General features: G+C 46.2%; 1 protein-coding gene across 3 annotated transcripts in view; it reads left to right on the top strand.

The window, feature by feature from the left end:
- Positions 1 to 14,624, top strand: part of ABL1 (ABL proto-oncogene 1, non-receptor tyrosine kinase) — an 83,523-nt gene that overhangs the window by 45,919 nt on the left and 22,980 nt on the right. The window contains exons 1-4 of one of the 3 annotated variants that reach the window (XM_072883072.1): positions 3,293 to 3,855; positions 11,117 to 11,220; positions 13,213 to 13,386; positions 14,139 to 14,434. In XM_072883072.1, the coding sequence (XP_072739173.1) occupies positions 11,190 to 11,220; positions 13,213 to 13,386; positions 14,139 to 14,434 (501 nt within the window). In that variant the 5' untranslated portion in view covers positions 3,293 to 3,855; positions 11,117 to 11,189. Of the gene's footprint in view, positions 1 to 3,292; positions 3,856 to 11,116; positions 11,221 to 13,212; positions 13,387 to 14,138; positions 14,435 to 14,624 lie in introns of those variants that run through there. The other 2 variants (XM_072883071.1, XM_072883070.1) reach the window with 2 other exon arrangements.

The raw sequence follows: 14,624 nt of genomic DNA, 5'->3' as shown, positions 1-14,624 counted from the left end.
ATTCACTCCAGCTGCTAACGTCATGGGATCATGCCAAAACTCACTTTCTGCTCATGGAGTCCAGTCCTTTTGCTGCCACTGTCGTGCGTGTGTGTGTGTGATCATTCTCTTGGAAAAATCTGTCCTCAAATTTTGGGTACCTTTAAGAAAGTAAAGAATAGATAGCTGCCTGCTAGAAGAAGCTCAAACATGAAGGCAGTTGGCTAAATAGGTTGATGCTCTTGTATGAGCATGAACAATAAAGGCTAATGGATACTGGATTGCATTAGCAAGAGCAGAGCCAGCAGGTCGAAGGAAGTGATTATTTCCCTCTTTTTGGCGCTTGTGAAGCCACATCTGGAGTACTGCATCCAGCTCCCTCCTTCCCCGTAGCAGAGGCTGACAGGCTGGAGGGAGTCTGGCAAGGCTGGAGCAGGCGGTGCCCCCCGGGGCCGAGGGAGCTGCCTTCGCCCGGTTGGGGAAGAGGGGGCTGAAGCGGTCCCAGCGTGCTCGTAGCCACCCAACTGGTGACCAGAGAGACTTTTCTCCGAGGTGCACAGCAGAAGGAGGAGAAGCAACACTTACAACTTGCAGCAAGGCAAAGCTGGATAGATGTAAGAGGATAAAAAGTGTTTCACGCTGCCCAGCAGACTCGGTTAAAGTTTAGCTGCAAAAAGCCTGGAACAACCTGATCTAGATAGATAGCTGCCCTCTGAGCAGGAGGTTGAAACAGAGACCTTCCGAGTCTGCTCCCAACCAAAATTGTTTTGCCATTCTGCAACAGAAAGCCTAAGTTGAAGGTTGCATCAGTCACTGTAGTCCAAAAGTCTGCACGCTTTTCATGACTGATTTTATTCTAAGATGTGTATATGACAAACAAACATGAAAGGGATTAATAGATGTCAGCCGTAGGAGTAGTGGAGTTTGTGTGACACTACCAATATGGCTTTTATTTCTGTATCACCAGTGAATTTCATGGCATGCAGGAAAGGCAGAGGGTATTTGCTCAAAGTATTTGCAGCCTAGTTTGCCCTGACACAAAAGAGGAAACATTGAAGGATAAAGTTTGTAGCAGAGGGACCACACAAGCTTGTCTGTATGGAAACATAAAGGGAATTAATTTGTTTATCTACAGAGGAAGTTATCCCAGGATAGCTCTTTGTGTTTAACTCCCCGAGTGGATGCCTTTCTCCTACAGTGAGGTTCTTCTGCAAGCGGGTTAATTTAATTTTAGATGAGGCATTCTTCTTCTGGAATAAGAACCCCAGGAGTTCATCAGGAATGTAATCCGCATTAATTCTGCCGGCGCTCATTGTATTAACCTTAATTGTAGTGGCTGGGTGGTGTTCATGGGGGGCAGCCTTTGTACTGCCGGGGAATGCTATGGGGACTCGGCATTCCTACAGCTGCAGCTGAAGGAGAAGCGGGAGAGGGATGCTCCTCATGGAAAAGAAGTTGCGTGCAAGATGCCTGCTCGGCTCTTACAATGTTACTTCATCCAAGTTCCCTAAACATGACACTGGGCCTAAACACGTGATGACTGAGCTCCTCCTGTGATTTATATAACCTTTCTCCTCCAAATCTGCTTTTAACTCTTTTTTTTTTTTTTTTTTTTCCTTCAGTGCAGTTCTGCACAAGTTCTCTGTTGCAGTCTCATCTGAAGTTAGGCGGGCAGGGAACAAGTAGATAGGTGTTGGTTCCTCTTGAAACTCTTGTGCTTCCATACAATAGAAATCCTCCTGCAGAAGTGGAGGGAGGAAGGGAGAGCGTGGGGAGAACTGCATCGCTGTTCTAATGCACGTGCAGGCTGCCAGGGGTGGGGGATTGGATCTGTAGCCTCATCTCTTTGCTGGACTGTGTAAGTTGAGGAAATGTTTAAGTTCTCTCACTGTTTCCTCACCTATTAAATGGGGATATCCATGCTCATCTTTTCTGAGACAAAGCCTGAAAGCACTTTGAACATCACACTGTCCTTACCGTGATTATTTCTCTGTTAGAAATTATGTGACTTGTGGTATTTAAAAAAATGCAAATGCTATTATTGCAGTTCAGTATGGGTTGAGAGACCGAGGATTTCTTTCCAAGCTGTCTTTCACGCATACACCCTATGGATCAGAAGACTGAGGCAAAGTAATGCTGTAAAATAATGTTTAAAGAGTCTGAGCAATGTTTGCTGTTTCGGAAGCATGGTCCTCAGATGCTGGAAGCATGCAGAGTTTCCCCTAAAGTATTAAATGTTTGAAAACGTTGGAGGGCAAAAGAGCACTAGCTAGTCAGTAACCTTGCCAAAATAAACTGTCAGATGTGGAGGGAAGTTTTCAGGGACAAAAATGAAGATTTGCTGCGTTGCTGATCCTGTGTGTGACACACCAAGTGCTCCACATGTTGCGGTGGAGTTTGCGATAGGCTCGGCTTCCCAGGCCGTTTTCCCCGGCCTCTCTGTTTTGCACCCTGATGAACTCTGCACCCTTGAGCACCTTTTGCTCCGAGCAGCAAAAGCACCCCAAGGTTTGGGAAATGAAAGGGAATTTTTGAGTGGCAAAAAAATGCAATTGTACACACACCCAATTTGCTATCTCCTTTGTCTATGTGTATATATATATATATATATAAAAATATATATACACAGATATAGAATGTACATATATATAACAAAAGTGATGGTTGTTTTAAAAAGGAGACACGCAATAACGCTAGAAAGTAATGTATAAAAAATGCAAAACTGGAGAGCAGTAATTAAGAAGGAGCCTTGAGAAACCTGCAAGGGAAAGGCACAGTTTGTAGGGGAAAAGGATAGTAGGTGGTGGGAGAGTGAAAACTTTTGGCCCCTTGTGCAAGAGGAGCAGTACCCTGCGAGTGTAATTGCATCAGCTGAGATTTGAATCTGTTTGCCTGTAATTATCACAGAGATGCTAAGACAGCACCTTTTGGAGAAGGACCTCAGCTCCCCTGCGGTTATTGTGCTGATTTACAAATGGGCATAGCTTGCAGTTTGCTTCTCCCTGTTACAAGGCGCAGTATTCAAACACAGTCCCCTTAACAACGCTGTGAAATGACATGCTTTTAAGACTTTGACTATTGCCTACAATCCACTTGGTTTACCAGAGCCACGCAGAAAGCACCACAAGCACCAAAGCAGCAGCCTTATTCCTTAATCCTGCCTTTCCCTCCTTCCCAAACCAAGGAGAGCTCTCCCAGGCAGGGGAAACTTGTTGATTTTCACCCTCGCCTCTCTCGTGTTGGGAGAGGAGGCAGGCAGGGTGCAGGCAGGAGGAGGGTTAAGGAGCGAGGGCGTTGCTTGCCTGCCTGATGTCATGGAGGCAGGCAGCGGCTGAAGGGGGCCCTTTGTTGGCAGCGGAGCCCCAGCAGCCCTGCCTGCACCCAGCGCCCGGCGGCATGCGGGCAGCTGCCGCAAACTGCGGGCAGAAGTGACTCTGCCCAACTTGGTTGGCTTTTCTTCTTTTTTACTTTCCTTCCCCTTCCCCTCCCCGCCCCTCTCCCGCCAAAAGAGTTGGGAAGGAGGGAAGATGGCTGGAGTTAACTCCCCGGGAGAGGAGATGCGGGGCCCCAGGATTTTCCGCCTCTCGGGCTCGCCCTTGTAATGGTTTTCAGAGCGCTGGATTTCTTAGACTTTTCCTGGATATTTTGTTTTAGACTTTTCCTGGATTTTTTTAGACTCTCACCGGATTTTTTTAGACTTTTTTTAGACTTTTACCGGATAATCCGACAGCGCGAGAAGAAGCTGAAAGGGGGGGAAGGGAAACCAGACAGCCGAAGCCAAACTCTAACAAATGAAAATGTTGGAGATTTGCTTGAAATTGGTGGGTTGCAAATCAAAGAAAGGGCTTTCCTCCTCCTCCAGCTGCTACCTGGAAGGTGAGTACCCAAGGGGGCCGGGGTCGGGACGTGCTGCCATCCCGGACAGGAGTTTTAGCCCTCGCTTGCAAGTTGGGGCCAGGCTTGGGGAGATGTTTGGTCCTGGCCAGCTTTAGGCTGGGCTTTCGCATGCGGGGGCGAGGGAACCGAGCGGGGTACGCGGCATCCAGACCCCAGGTGACTTTCATTAACTGCAGTATACAAAGGGAGCGCGGCTCTACCATTTATGGTTGTAAAATGTCAAGTGATCTTATTGCCGAGCCCATAAACAAAGCCGTATCTTCGGGCCTCAGCTTTATTTTTTTTTTTTGCCCAGGGAAGGATCTCCCTTATTTTGGACGTGAGAGGAGGATGGTAAAACTAACTCCAGGCTCAGGAAGAAAATTTAGATGAGTCCATCAGTAAAATATTTTCAGCATGCGTTAATACGTAATCTCTTAGTTCATTTTGGTTATCCCCTTGTGAGTTTGCTTTCCACAGGCATTCATTTAACTGAATTTTCTTGAGTGTTTGCTTTTAAAAGGTGATTTTTGAGTCACACCCATGGTTATTTGTAGACACTGAGACGATAAACATATGGACCCGACTAGTTCAGACTGAAAGCCTTGGTGACAGAGGCACTGTGCTGGGCTGGGGGACTTTGGGCTGAGGTCTTGCTTGGAGTGACCTCGAGCAAGTTCTTCACCCCGGCGTGGCTTCGCACCCCGCCGCGGAGCAGCGTTACGGGTGTCCCCGTGCAGCCCCGGCCCCTTCACGGTGCTAGCGGGGCTGTGTCCATCCCGCCGGGGCACTCCAGGCTTCTTCAACTTCTTTTGTGTTGCTGGATGTTGCTTCAGTAAAAATAATCCGCATGCCAAGAGGACTGTGCTAACTCATCAGATCAGAGGCACGAAAGGCAGCAGCTGATTTCCCGGGGCCTATCGCAAGTCGCTGTTGCTCAACTCTCGAATATTCAGTGGAGAAATGGTCCTCGGAAGTTCATAGGTTAGGAATCTCAAAATCTACAAATGGCTTGTCGTGGCAAACCCATTTGAAGAAATTTCGGATCAAGAGTCTGTATTCATCAGATGCACAATCAAAGAACAGTTTCCATGGGACTTTTTATTTATTTAAAGTTTTAGAAACCTAATGGTGGGCGGATGCATATAAATAATTTTGATCTTTCCTATGCGACTGAATTCTTCTGTGATCTTTTAGGTCTATAAAACTTCTATTTGTGTCCCCTGCCTCTGGTATCGCTCAGGCAAGGCCAGGCTGCCTGTTGAGGAGGAGCTCAGAGCCGTGCTGGGCCTCCTTTCTGTGCCGTTGGATCTTTCAACACAGCCCTGGGAGAATAGGCAGAGCATCTGGGGCCTCTCTTCCCTACAGGAATGAATGCTGAAGGATGATGTTACAAGGGTGTTACCCTGACTGTTTTTGCAAGTTTTCTCTTTTGTGTGTGTTACAACCACTCCCCCCCCCCCCCCCCCCAATTTGCAATGCAGTTGCATAATAGGATTAGAGCATAGTTTGACTTGCGCCATATAGGCAGTATCGAGTTAAGAACATGATCATTGACACAATAAATATTGCAGTATTTCCACCTTCTGCTTCCCTGAGGCTGTGGTTGCATATTTATTTTTTACGATGGGATGGGAAATGAGCATTGAAACAACTTTTAAACGATCTTCTATCAAAGTAGCTCAGTCTCATTTCTCAGCTCAGCATGGGGCAAAACCAAAGCCAGCATCCAAGTCGCATGTTAAAGGTGAACAAATGTGGCAACTGCATCTCTAATGCTGTGACAGTCGGTTAGGACATAGGCAGCCCAGGACCTACCGTAATTGACTGTGGATGTCTTGGAGAGCAGGGCGAGAAGCGAGAATCTATACTCATCTGGAGAGAAAAAAAAAGTTCAGAAAAAGTAGGATTTTCTGTTCTTTCTTTCTAAAGTTGAGGTCCCCACGTGGTATTCCTAGTCAGCGTTCTTATTAAAATGACTGTGAGGTTGAAAGTGCTGTTGAGGACTCTTCAAAAGAGGAGTAGTGGCTTGCCCCAAACCTCTGTACTCCAAGGGCACAAGTGAAAACCATGTGCTTGCATTACCCTTAAGAAGATAACAAGTTTTTACATGTGGATTTGTTAATTTTGATAGAAACCACTTAAGCTTGGCAGTCCATGAGGAGGTTTGCGTCAAGGGTCAGAAACTAGGGATCATTGCTCCTGGATCCCCCTGAGCAGCGTGTGATGGCCAGTCCATTCCCATGCATGTCCTACGGCCTCGCTGGAGCTTCTGAAAGGATTAAGGAGATGATGGTGATATCACTGGAGGATTTAACCCTGCTCTTGTTATCTTAGTTGTATGGGAAGCTGTTGAGAACATGAGGGGAAAGCTGAAAGTTTCTTTACTGTAATAGACTATGAAACCTCAAACATAACCACTTAAACGATGAAAGGTCCATTAGTTGCATGGAAAACCAGTTGCAGCCAGGAGGATAGGTTAAATTTTACCTAATTCAATTTCTCATTTTGGTTTTCATGTGTGAACAAAAACACGACAGTGTTTGGTTGATGAGTGGCATGGGACTGTAACAAAATCAAATCTGTTTGTTGTATTTTTAAACACACTTCTTGAAAATATTGTATTGAGGTTGGGTTTGATATAAGGCTGATTTAGTCAGGCACATGTGTAGGTGCTCATGTCTTTTGACCAAGTAATCAGAAATGTTTTTTTTTCATGGTGGTCCTCTTCTGAAAGGCTTTTATGCTCCGTTAGTTTGCAGGAACGAGGATTGTTTGTAGGGTCCTCTGTCGTGGTGTGGAGAGATGGCAGGTGCTACATCCCGTTGCTGCCTGCTTTGCTGTGTGCAGGCAGGCTTGCCTGCTCGCTGAAAAAGTTGAGACCTTTTCTTAACTTAATCAAAAATAAGTTTAAACTGGTTCTAACGATTACTGAGATTTCATGTTGATGTTTGAGCTGGCTGTTTTTTGCCCCTGTTTCTATTCCCACTAGTAAATATTATTGTAAAATGTGAGAGATCTGAATTTCTGTCATCTGCTTTCTCCTTTCTGCCTTTGCCAAACTGAATAATTCCTCACCCACTTCACACCAAGAAAGGGTAAAGAGTAGAAGGGAAGAGGCACAGCAAGTACTGCTGCCAATCTGATCTGGAAAACAGAACGTGTCCATGTCCCAAATAGGGGCTGAAATAGTCTTGCTGCCTTTTTGGGCTTGCTCTACCACTGAAAGGCAGAAGCCTTGTTTAAAACCTGTCAGTGTTGTCTGTAAAGTTTAAAAACTGTTTTGGGGACTCTAGTAAAGTCCTCTGTTTTCTAACTGAAATGATTTCTGTCCTGCCAGCTGTCAGATTCTCTCTCTTTTTTTTTTTTTTAAAGTGTGTTTTGTTACAGCTAGAGTAGAGGAGTCTGGGGAGGAGCAGCAGCCTGTAGCTATTGCCCTGTTCCTGGAGAATTTCTTTTTTATGCATTTGGGCATGTGTTGAGCCAGACCCAAATCTGCAGTGACAGCAACTCATCCTGCCCGGTGTTGCTGGGATCAGCAGGCAGGTCTTCAGTCAATCTGTTGGGAAGAGCGAGTGCATTAAGGCAGCGTTGCTGCCTCCCAGGGAAGAGCCTTCTGTTTGTTTCCTCTCTTCCTTGGCTATTTTCTGCTTCTCACCTCTTGGCCTCTCATCTACCATCACTCAGGAGAGTTCTTGCCTTTAAATACATTTCTGGCTTTGTAATGGCTTGCTAGTTATGTGCTTGCTCCAGTGGTTCTCGCCTGTCCCATCCTTATTAAAAAATCTGGCTCATGGTGCTTGCTACCATTTCCCATGGGTTGCGGTGAGGAAAGGATTATCATTTCATAGGAAGAGCTGTAACTATCTTCAGACCTAAAACTGATCATCCACAGACATGTTCGTCCTTCTCTGCGCAGTCTGGGGATGCTTAGTAAAATAGGGAAATATAACAGTAAATCTCCATGATTCTTGCTTGGTTCCCCTCCCCAGGGCTCAGAAACAGGCAAACCTGCTGCTCCCTTAGTAAGGAAACCAAACCAGAAACTGTAAAGGTAAAAGTTTTCAGAAAGATGCAAGTGTGATTGAAATTCACTTGGATCTAGTTACTTTCCCCTTCCTCTCCCGGAGGTGTTATAATCTAGGGTCAGGCAGCAGTTTAGTAGCAGATTTGGGAATAAAATCCAAATTTCTGCCATACCCACTATTCTAGTCCATACATCTACAACTGTGATTAGCTGCTGGAGAAAGATGGTATTTACCATGTCACTAGTGGGTTATAAATGGAATAAACTCAGTGAATTAACTCAAATGGAACCTGCAGGCTAATATAAGAGGGAACTTTCAACCCCCCCCCCCCAAAAAAAAACCAAAAGAAACCAAAACCAAAAACCCAACAAACCAAAAAAACCCCAACCAAAACCACAAATGAACAAAGCAAAACCCCCAAGATGACAGAATCATCTCTTGGAGGAGTGGGAGAAGCCACATCATCAGGGGTGCTTAGTGTTAGACAAGATACAACACTGCAGTTGGGTGCGAGGGCCTGTTTGTGCATGGGCAATGAAGCAGGAGCCACGGGTGGCCTCGTTCTCTTGTGTTTGCATTCAGCAGACTTGCTTTTCAGTATTTAGAGTGCCAGAGGTTGCTGGTGGCCGTGCAAGAAGGGGTGCAGCCTGCCTGCGGGACGAAGGCACCTCGCTGGGGGTGGAGATAGGGTAGCACAGCTGGGGAGACTGGCCCAGCACAGGGGGAGTGGGTCTGGTTGAGAGAGGCTGGATCTATTTTTGCACTTCTTCATCTCTGTATAGAAATACACAATATTTAAAAAGTGATCATTTGTCCTCATGCTGGCTGTAAGAATGTGGACTTTCCAAATATCAGCCAAGACCAGAAGCGACAGCGATAGCCTTTGTTGCAGAAGGTTATATGGCCTGTGCTGTGGAGTGGGTGACAGGAGAGGCCGAGCATGATCTCACTAAAGGGGTGAGTCTGAAATAAAACATGAAACCTTCCTTCTTTTTGGAAAGATTTGGTTTACAGATTTTTGTTTTTAAAAAATCCATATTCCATCAGGCGTAGGGCATCTGTGAGGGCCACTAAAGAAATACTGGACAGAGAGGCAGCTGCTCCATCGTATGTGCTCAGAGTTGGGAACATTCGGATGTATTAAATCTGCACAGCTAGTCTGCCATTTATTGTCATTTCTTCCAGGGGAGAAGGAGAGTAGGGCGAATGTAGGGAAAGGAGAAGCTTTAGACAGCATGTGCTGTACCTCCAAAGCGATTACTAGATGTGTTCTACGCTCCCTCGCTCTAGAAACCTCGTGGAAAAATTGCCAGCACAGTTTGTAAGACCACAGGATGTTTGTTTTGTAGGGAGACAGGAGGTCTCTTCCTTCCCTCGGGACTGCCCTGCAGTCAGCTGTGGAGGAGCCGAGTGTAATTCTGTGCTTCTGCCTGGTTTCCAGCCCTTCCCTTAAATTACCAAGGAAATTTGCTTGCGTTGGTCTAGACCAGAATTGTTCATATCGGAGAACTTCTTACACAGTCCCTAACAATGATTCATTACTTCGTATAAACAGTAATTAGCAGGAGATAGTTACGCTTATGAAACCTTTTAGTGTGCAAACATAAATATCTCCTAGTAAAAAATTACTTTAAGGGGAAAATGACGACATTCTTATCACTAATGCCTCAAAATAAAAGCTGCTGTTGTCTTATTTCGAAGTCTGCTCCGCTTTAATTAAGAGTCATCATTTAGTTGGTGTTAGTGGAGAGCTGAATTACAGCATTGCCTCGGGACTCCTCCCAGGAATCCAGGTGTCATCCAGAGCACGCTGTGATCAAAGTAATAAATTACAGTCTTGCTGGGACGCAGCAGAAGACAAAGTGGATGCGTGGAAGGAATCACAGCACAGAGATAACAGATTGAATTACGCTCACTTCCTGCCCCATCGCCGTGCCAGGATACCCTCCTGTAGGTATAGCAGCCGGGCTGATTTATTAGGAGGAATCTGGCCTGTTGAAGAGCTCAGCAGTGCTGTAAAATTGTAGTTAAAACCAGCAGTAGGAGGTGAAGAAGGTGTAGTGTGTTGAAGAAGACCCTCTGTATGTATGAACAGCAATGTCTAATTCCTGCTCTGAAGGACTGTAATGCCTGGGCAGACTTACCAGGGAATAACTCAGAGGGATGAATACTGCTGACAGCTGGCTGTACATGGCTCCCAGATGAACATGTCCTGTCTGCTTCTCTCGCTTCATGGTTTTGTGTCCTGAGTCTGCTGACAGCCTCCTCTTGGGGCCCAGACCTTTAAAAGTGTGTTTTGTCACGGTCTATCAACCTTCTGCTACACTCGGGTCACCACAACTCTGCTCTTTCCTTTACGCTCTTCTCCGTGTTGACTCGGGGCCTCGTCCTCCCTTTCTTGCTGCCCTTCAAGCTTCATTCAGTCACCGCCTTCCCCACCCCAGTTCTTAACTCGGGTTTCCGACCTTCTGGAAATGCCAGCCCTAACTAACCCAAGAGTTGGGTCTTGCATCTCCCCGTTGTGCTCTCCTGCACGGCAGCGTTCACACGCAGCGTGCATCTCCGTCAGGGAGCCAGCGGCTGAGCAGGGGCGAGTCGACTTGGAGGGTACAGAGGATACAAGCCTGCCTGTGTGCAGCATCCTATGTATTCACTGGGGAACTTGTGTGGTTTTCCAGCTTAGCAAATTCTCATACATTTATTTAACAGCCCTTGCTCTTGGCGGTCCTTGGGTTTGCAGACAGTTATCACTGAGTCAGTGTTTGTAGGAATGTCATCGTGCAAAACCAGCCTTCCTTGACTTTCGCACTGCAGCTTGTGGGTGTTTTTGGTGTTTGACATAGTGTTGTCTCATGGTCTGAATCGAAGCGCATACCTTGGCATCCGTGTGCAATGAGTCAGTCCCAGCGTCGCTGTGGCCTGGGCATGAGGGAGGGATTCTTGTGGAACGCTTGGCTTTCCTCCCGCATCCCCTTCCGTGGCCCTGCATGAGCCGTCCTTCGCTGGGCTGCGATCGTGCTGGAGTTGGAGGGGAGCCTGCCTTGGATTTCCTGCCTTCCTGTCGAATCAGTCCCCGTGGGGGAGGCATTTTCCTTCCTAACGGAGGTTACAGTCCATCCCACCGTGCAGCATGTACTGGTTTGTACCATATTTGGGGGAGAGCATCACGGCATCGCTTCTTGCTGAGGTTGTGTATCTGCTACTTGCAGCTCTCTGCTGTCTGTCTGTTCCAGGTGTTTACTGATGGTGTAACTCCTCGGAGTATCTCCAGTCACTGCAGCGCCCTGTGTTTGATAAGGGAGCTTAATGGGCTTGACAGGATCAAAGCGTTTTCATGGTAAAATGATTATAGCTTAATTTTCTGAAAGTGGATTTTCTGTTTCTTTTTTCATTGACCCTCTTGAAGCAAACCCAGGCTATTAAAATGTATTCTCCTGCAGGAAACAGGAAGGGGGGGAAGCAAGGATGTCAAGGTGCTTTAAAAAACCACCCAACACACCACCACCTTTTCTGACTGCGGAATCGTTTAGAAAGCAGAATTATTTTACTTCTCTGATTCACTATAAAAATATATCTCCCTGCAGATATGATTTGGCTAGGAAAACAGGTCCAACAGTGTGTATATTTGCTATTTTGCTCTCCGCCCACATATATATTACATTACCTTTTCCAAAGAATACAGTAGTACTTGTGTGCATAAATAATCACCCATAGAGCCTTTACCAGTGGTGATCTGACCAACACATTGAGGACGCCAGATTGTCTGTGGGTGAACAGCAGCACTTTCACTGCCAAAGCTTAGAAAATAATGGGATTTGTTATTGTTTGTAGGGTTGGGGTTTTGGGGTTGTTTTTTTTTTTAGCATTTTCCCTTTGGGAAATGTATTTTGGACCTGTCCCAATCCACACTTGACTTCCATACATTTTCTGGTGTTGATCCTATCAGTTCTTCACTGGTTTACTGGTGCAGCTTATACTGGATTTCGGAGCAAACAAGCAATAGTGTTAAAAGCGTATTTTGGTGTGATTGCATCTACATAGCAGCCCCTTGCTAGTGAGTATTACAAGTATAAAGAGAGAACTGGGCTCCCAGGTGACCTGATAATGTAGAAAACACTTGGCCTGGGATTTCTCCCTCCAAAGCCCTGCTGCTTTGGTCCGCCTGGGCAGAAGAGGGATTCAGTGAGTGGGGGGAGCAGGCGGGGGTGATGCTGACTAATGAAGAGCAATTTCGTGGCACAAGGGGCTGGGTGTGCTAGTGCCGTGTTTCCTGTCCCCGTAGCTGCACTGACGTGATGGTTTGTGTGCGGTGCTGTGACCTTGCTCAACGAACTCATCCAGATGGAAAATAACCCTTCAAAAAGCAAGATTTTCACAGCTTATTGTCCTGGGTTCGTGCCAGCACAGTCACCCGCAGGGCTGCCAGCACAGCTGGGGATGGCACATTGGAGTGAGGGGGCACAGGCACCTGGAGCATCCCTGCCCCAAACTCTGGAATCGTGGTCCAGAGGGGAGGGTTTGCCAGAGCAACTGCAATAAACTTCCCTCATGTACTGAGACTTGCCTGATACTTACTGAATATTACACACCTTATGTGCTGCAGTGCACAGAACACTTTGGCCGTTGGTCTTTACTTGCCTGTGAAGCTCAGTTTTTAGGAATCTCTTTTTCTGGAGGTGTCTCGGGGTTCCTAAAAATGTAGAAAGCTCATTGTGCGAAGTAAGTTCGCCGCTGCGCTCTGGTTTCGAGAGCGGCAGGCAGGAGTCAGGGCAACAAAAAAGGCACAGCCTTGTAGTCAAAGAAGAAGAGAAATGATTAAAAATACTGTGAAGAATTGAAGTACGTATCTCATTCTTAAATACTGTGTCTTATAAATCTTGCCCTGCCTGGCTCTCTGTGCTGCATATTCTGGCGATTTCATTTAGAGGATAATTCAGGGATTTACCTTTTAAAGGTCTTGGGTTTGTTTTAAAATCTAACCATTCCAGCAGTTAGGCATGAGCCAAAGGATTTACAAGCAGCAAACAGCCTACGTGAGCAGCATTTACTGGAGGGAGGGAGAGGGGCTTTCCCTCTCCTGCCTGCCGTGGGAGGCAGGAGCTGGGGGCACGGGACAGGCTGGGGGACAGCTCTGGAGCGAGGGTGTCCTGCCTATGTGGCAGGAGATCTGTATTTAAGAACTGTCCATATCTGTCCACTGACACATGAGGAGCCCACATGTCAAGAAACAATGCAAATCAGAAAATCAGAGTGCGTGGGTTAACCAGATGGCTTTTATCAGCAAAAATGAACCTGCTTCTTTCTTTCTTTCTCTCTCTTCCTCCTCCAGAAGCCCTTCAGAGACCGGTAGTGTCAGACTTTGAGCCCCAGGGTCTGAGCGAAGCAGCTCGCTGGAACTCCAAGGAAAACCTTCTGTCCTGTCCTAGTGAAAATGACCCCCATCTCTTTGTTGCACTGTATGATTTTGTGGCGAGTGGGGACAACACTCTCAGCATAACTAAAGGTAAGGCAGCTGGGCAGAACGGTACTGGGAGTGTGTGAGAGGGTATAGAAAGAAAAGTCACTGTGGAATAACTGAGTTATACGCTAAACCCTATGGAATTTTTTTTACTGTGGGAATTCTTCTTAAACAAATACAAATACTTCACAAAGTCATAACCTTTTTAAAGGTTAAAACTGTCTGAAGTTTTTGCATTGGGCAAGAAACTGTTTGCCAAAACTAAGGTCTGCATTAGGAGCACAAATTTGAACTGAGGAATTAATCTAAGATGATTTTAGAGGCTGGCCTGTATCATTTTCATAGTTCTCCAAAACACAGTTCCTGTATGAAAAATGACTGTACAGATACAGTGTTTTCTTACTCAGTCCTTCTGTTCCTTATGTGTACTCCAAGTCACGTCTGCTTACCTTGCTAATTGAAATTTTTTTTTAATTGCTTATTCGCTCCTGTTCTCTCTTAGCCCCATCAGGCCAACTCAGTTCAGATAAAACTTGCTGGATTCATTTTGTAAGCTCAAGCAGTATCAGAGCTGGTGCAGAACTGCATGAGAGCCTGACAAACTCCTGAAGCATGCATGTGACTTTAAGCTTGAGTGGACCCCTCAAAGCCAAATAAAGAAACACACATGCTCCCTGCTCAGTCAGATACCTATTCTCATAGGAGATTATTTAATGATCTGTTAGCCAGCAAGAACCTATCTTTGTCCTCAGCTCCCAGGTTTGCCACATCTAAATATATTTTCTTCTTGCGCTAAGGTGAAAAGCTCCGTGTCCTGGGCTACAATCACAATGGGGAATGGTGCGAGGCCCAAACGAAGAATGGACAAGGCTGGGTGCCCAGCAACTACATCACCCCAGTGAATAGTTTGGAGAAGCATTCCTGGTATCACGGACCAGTGTCACGTAATGCTGCTGAGTACCTTCTGAGTAGCGGTATCAACGGCAGCTTTCTTGTGCGAGAGAGTGAGAGCAGTCCAGGACAGAGATCTATTTCACTGCGATATGAAGGAAGGGTGTACCACTACAGAATAAACACTGCATCTGACGGAAAGGTAGGCTGCAGGCTATCCAAACCATGAAAGAAAACCTTGCCAGTGTACTTTGTCCACTGACTGCATAAGGTCAAGTAGTAGCGATGGAACTGAGCAATTCTGAACCCTGATCACAATCTGTAGTTACAATAAACTGTGAGATGCTGATATGGCTGTCACAAAACAGTTTTATTCCTTTAGCAGACTTCTG

The sequence above is a fragment of the Ciconia boyciana genome, chromosome 18 (assembly GCF_034638445.1).
Source record: "Ciconia boyciana chromosome 18, ASM3463844v1, whole genome shotgun sequence".
NCBI lineage: Eukaryota > Metazoa > Chordata > Aves > Ciconiiformes > Ciconiidae > Ciconia > Ciconia boyciana.
This window is presented reverse-complemented; position numbering and strand designations above follow the sequence as displayed.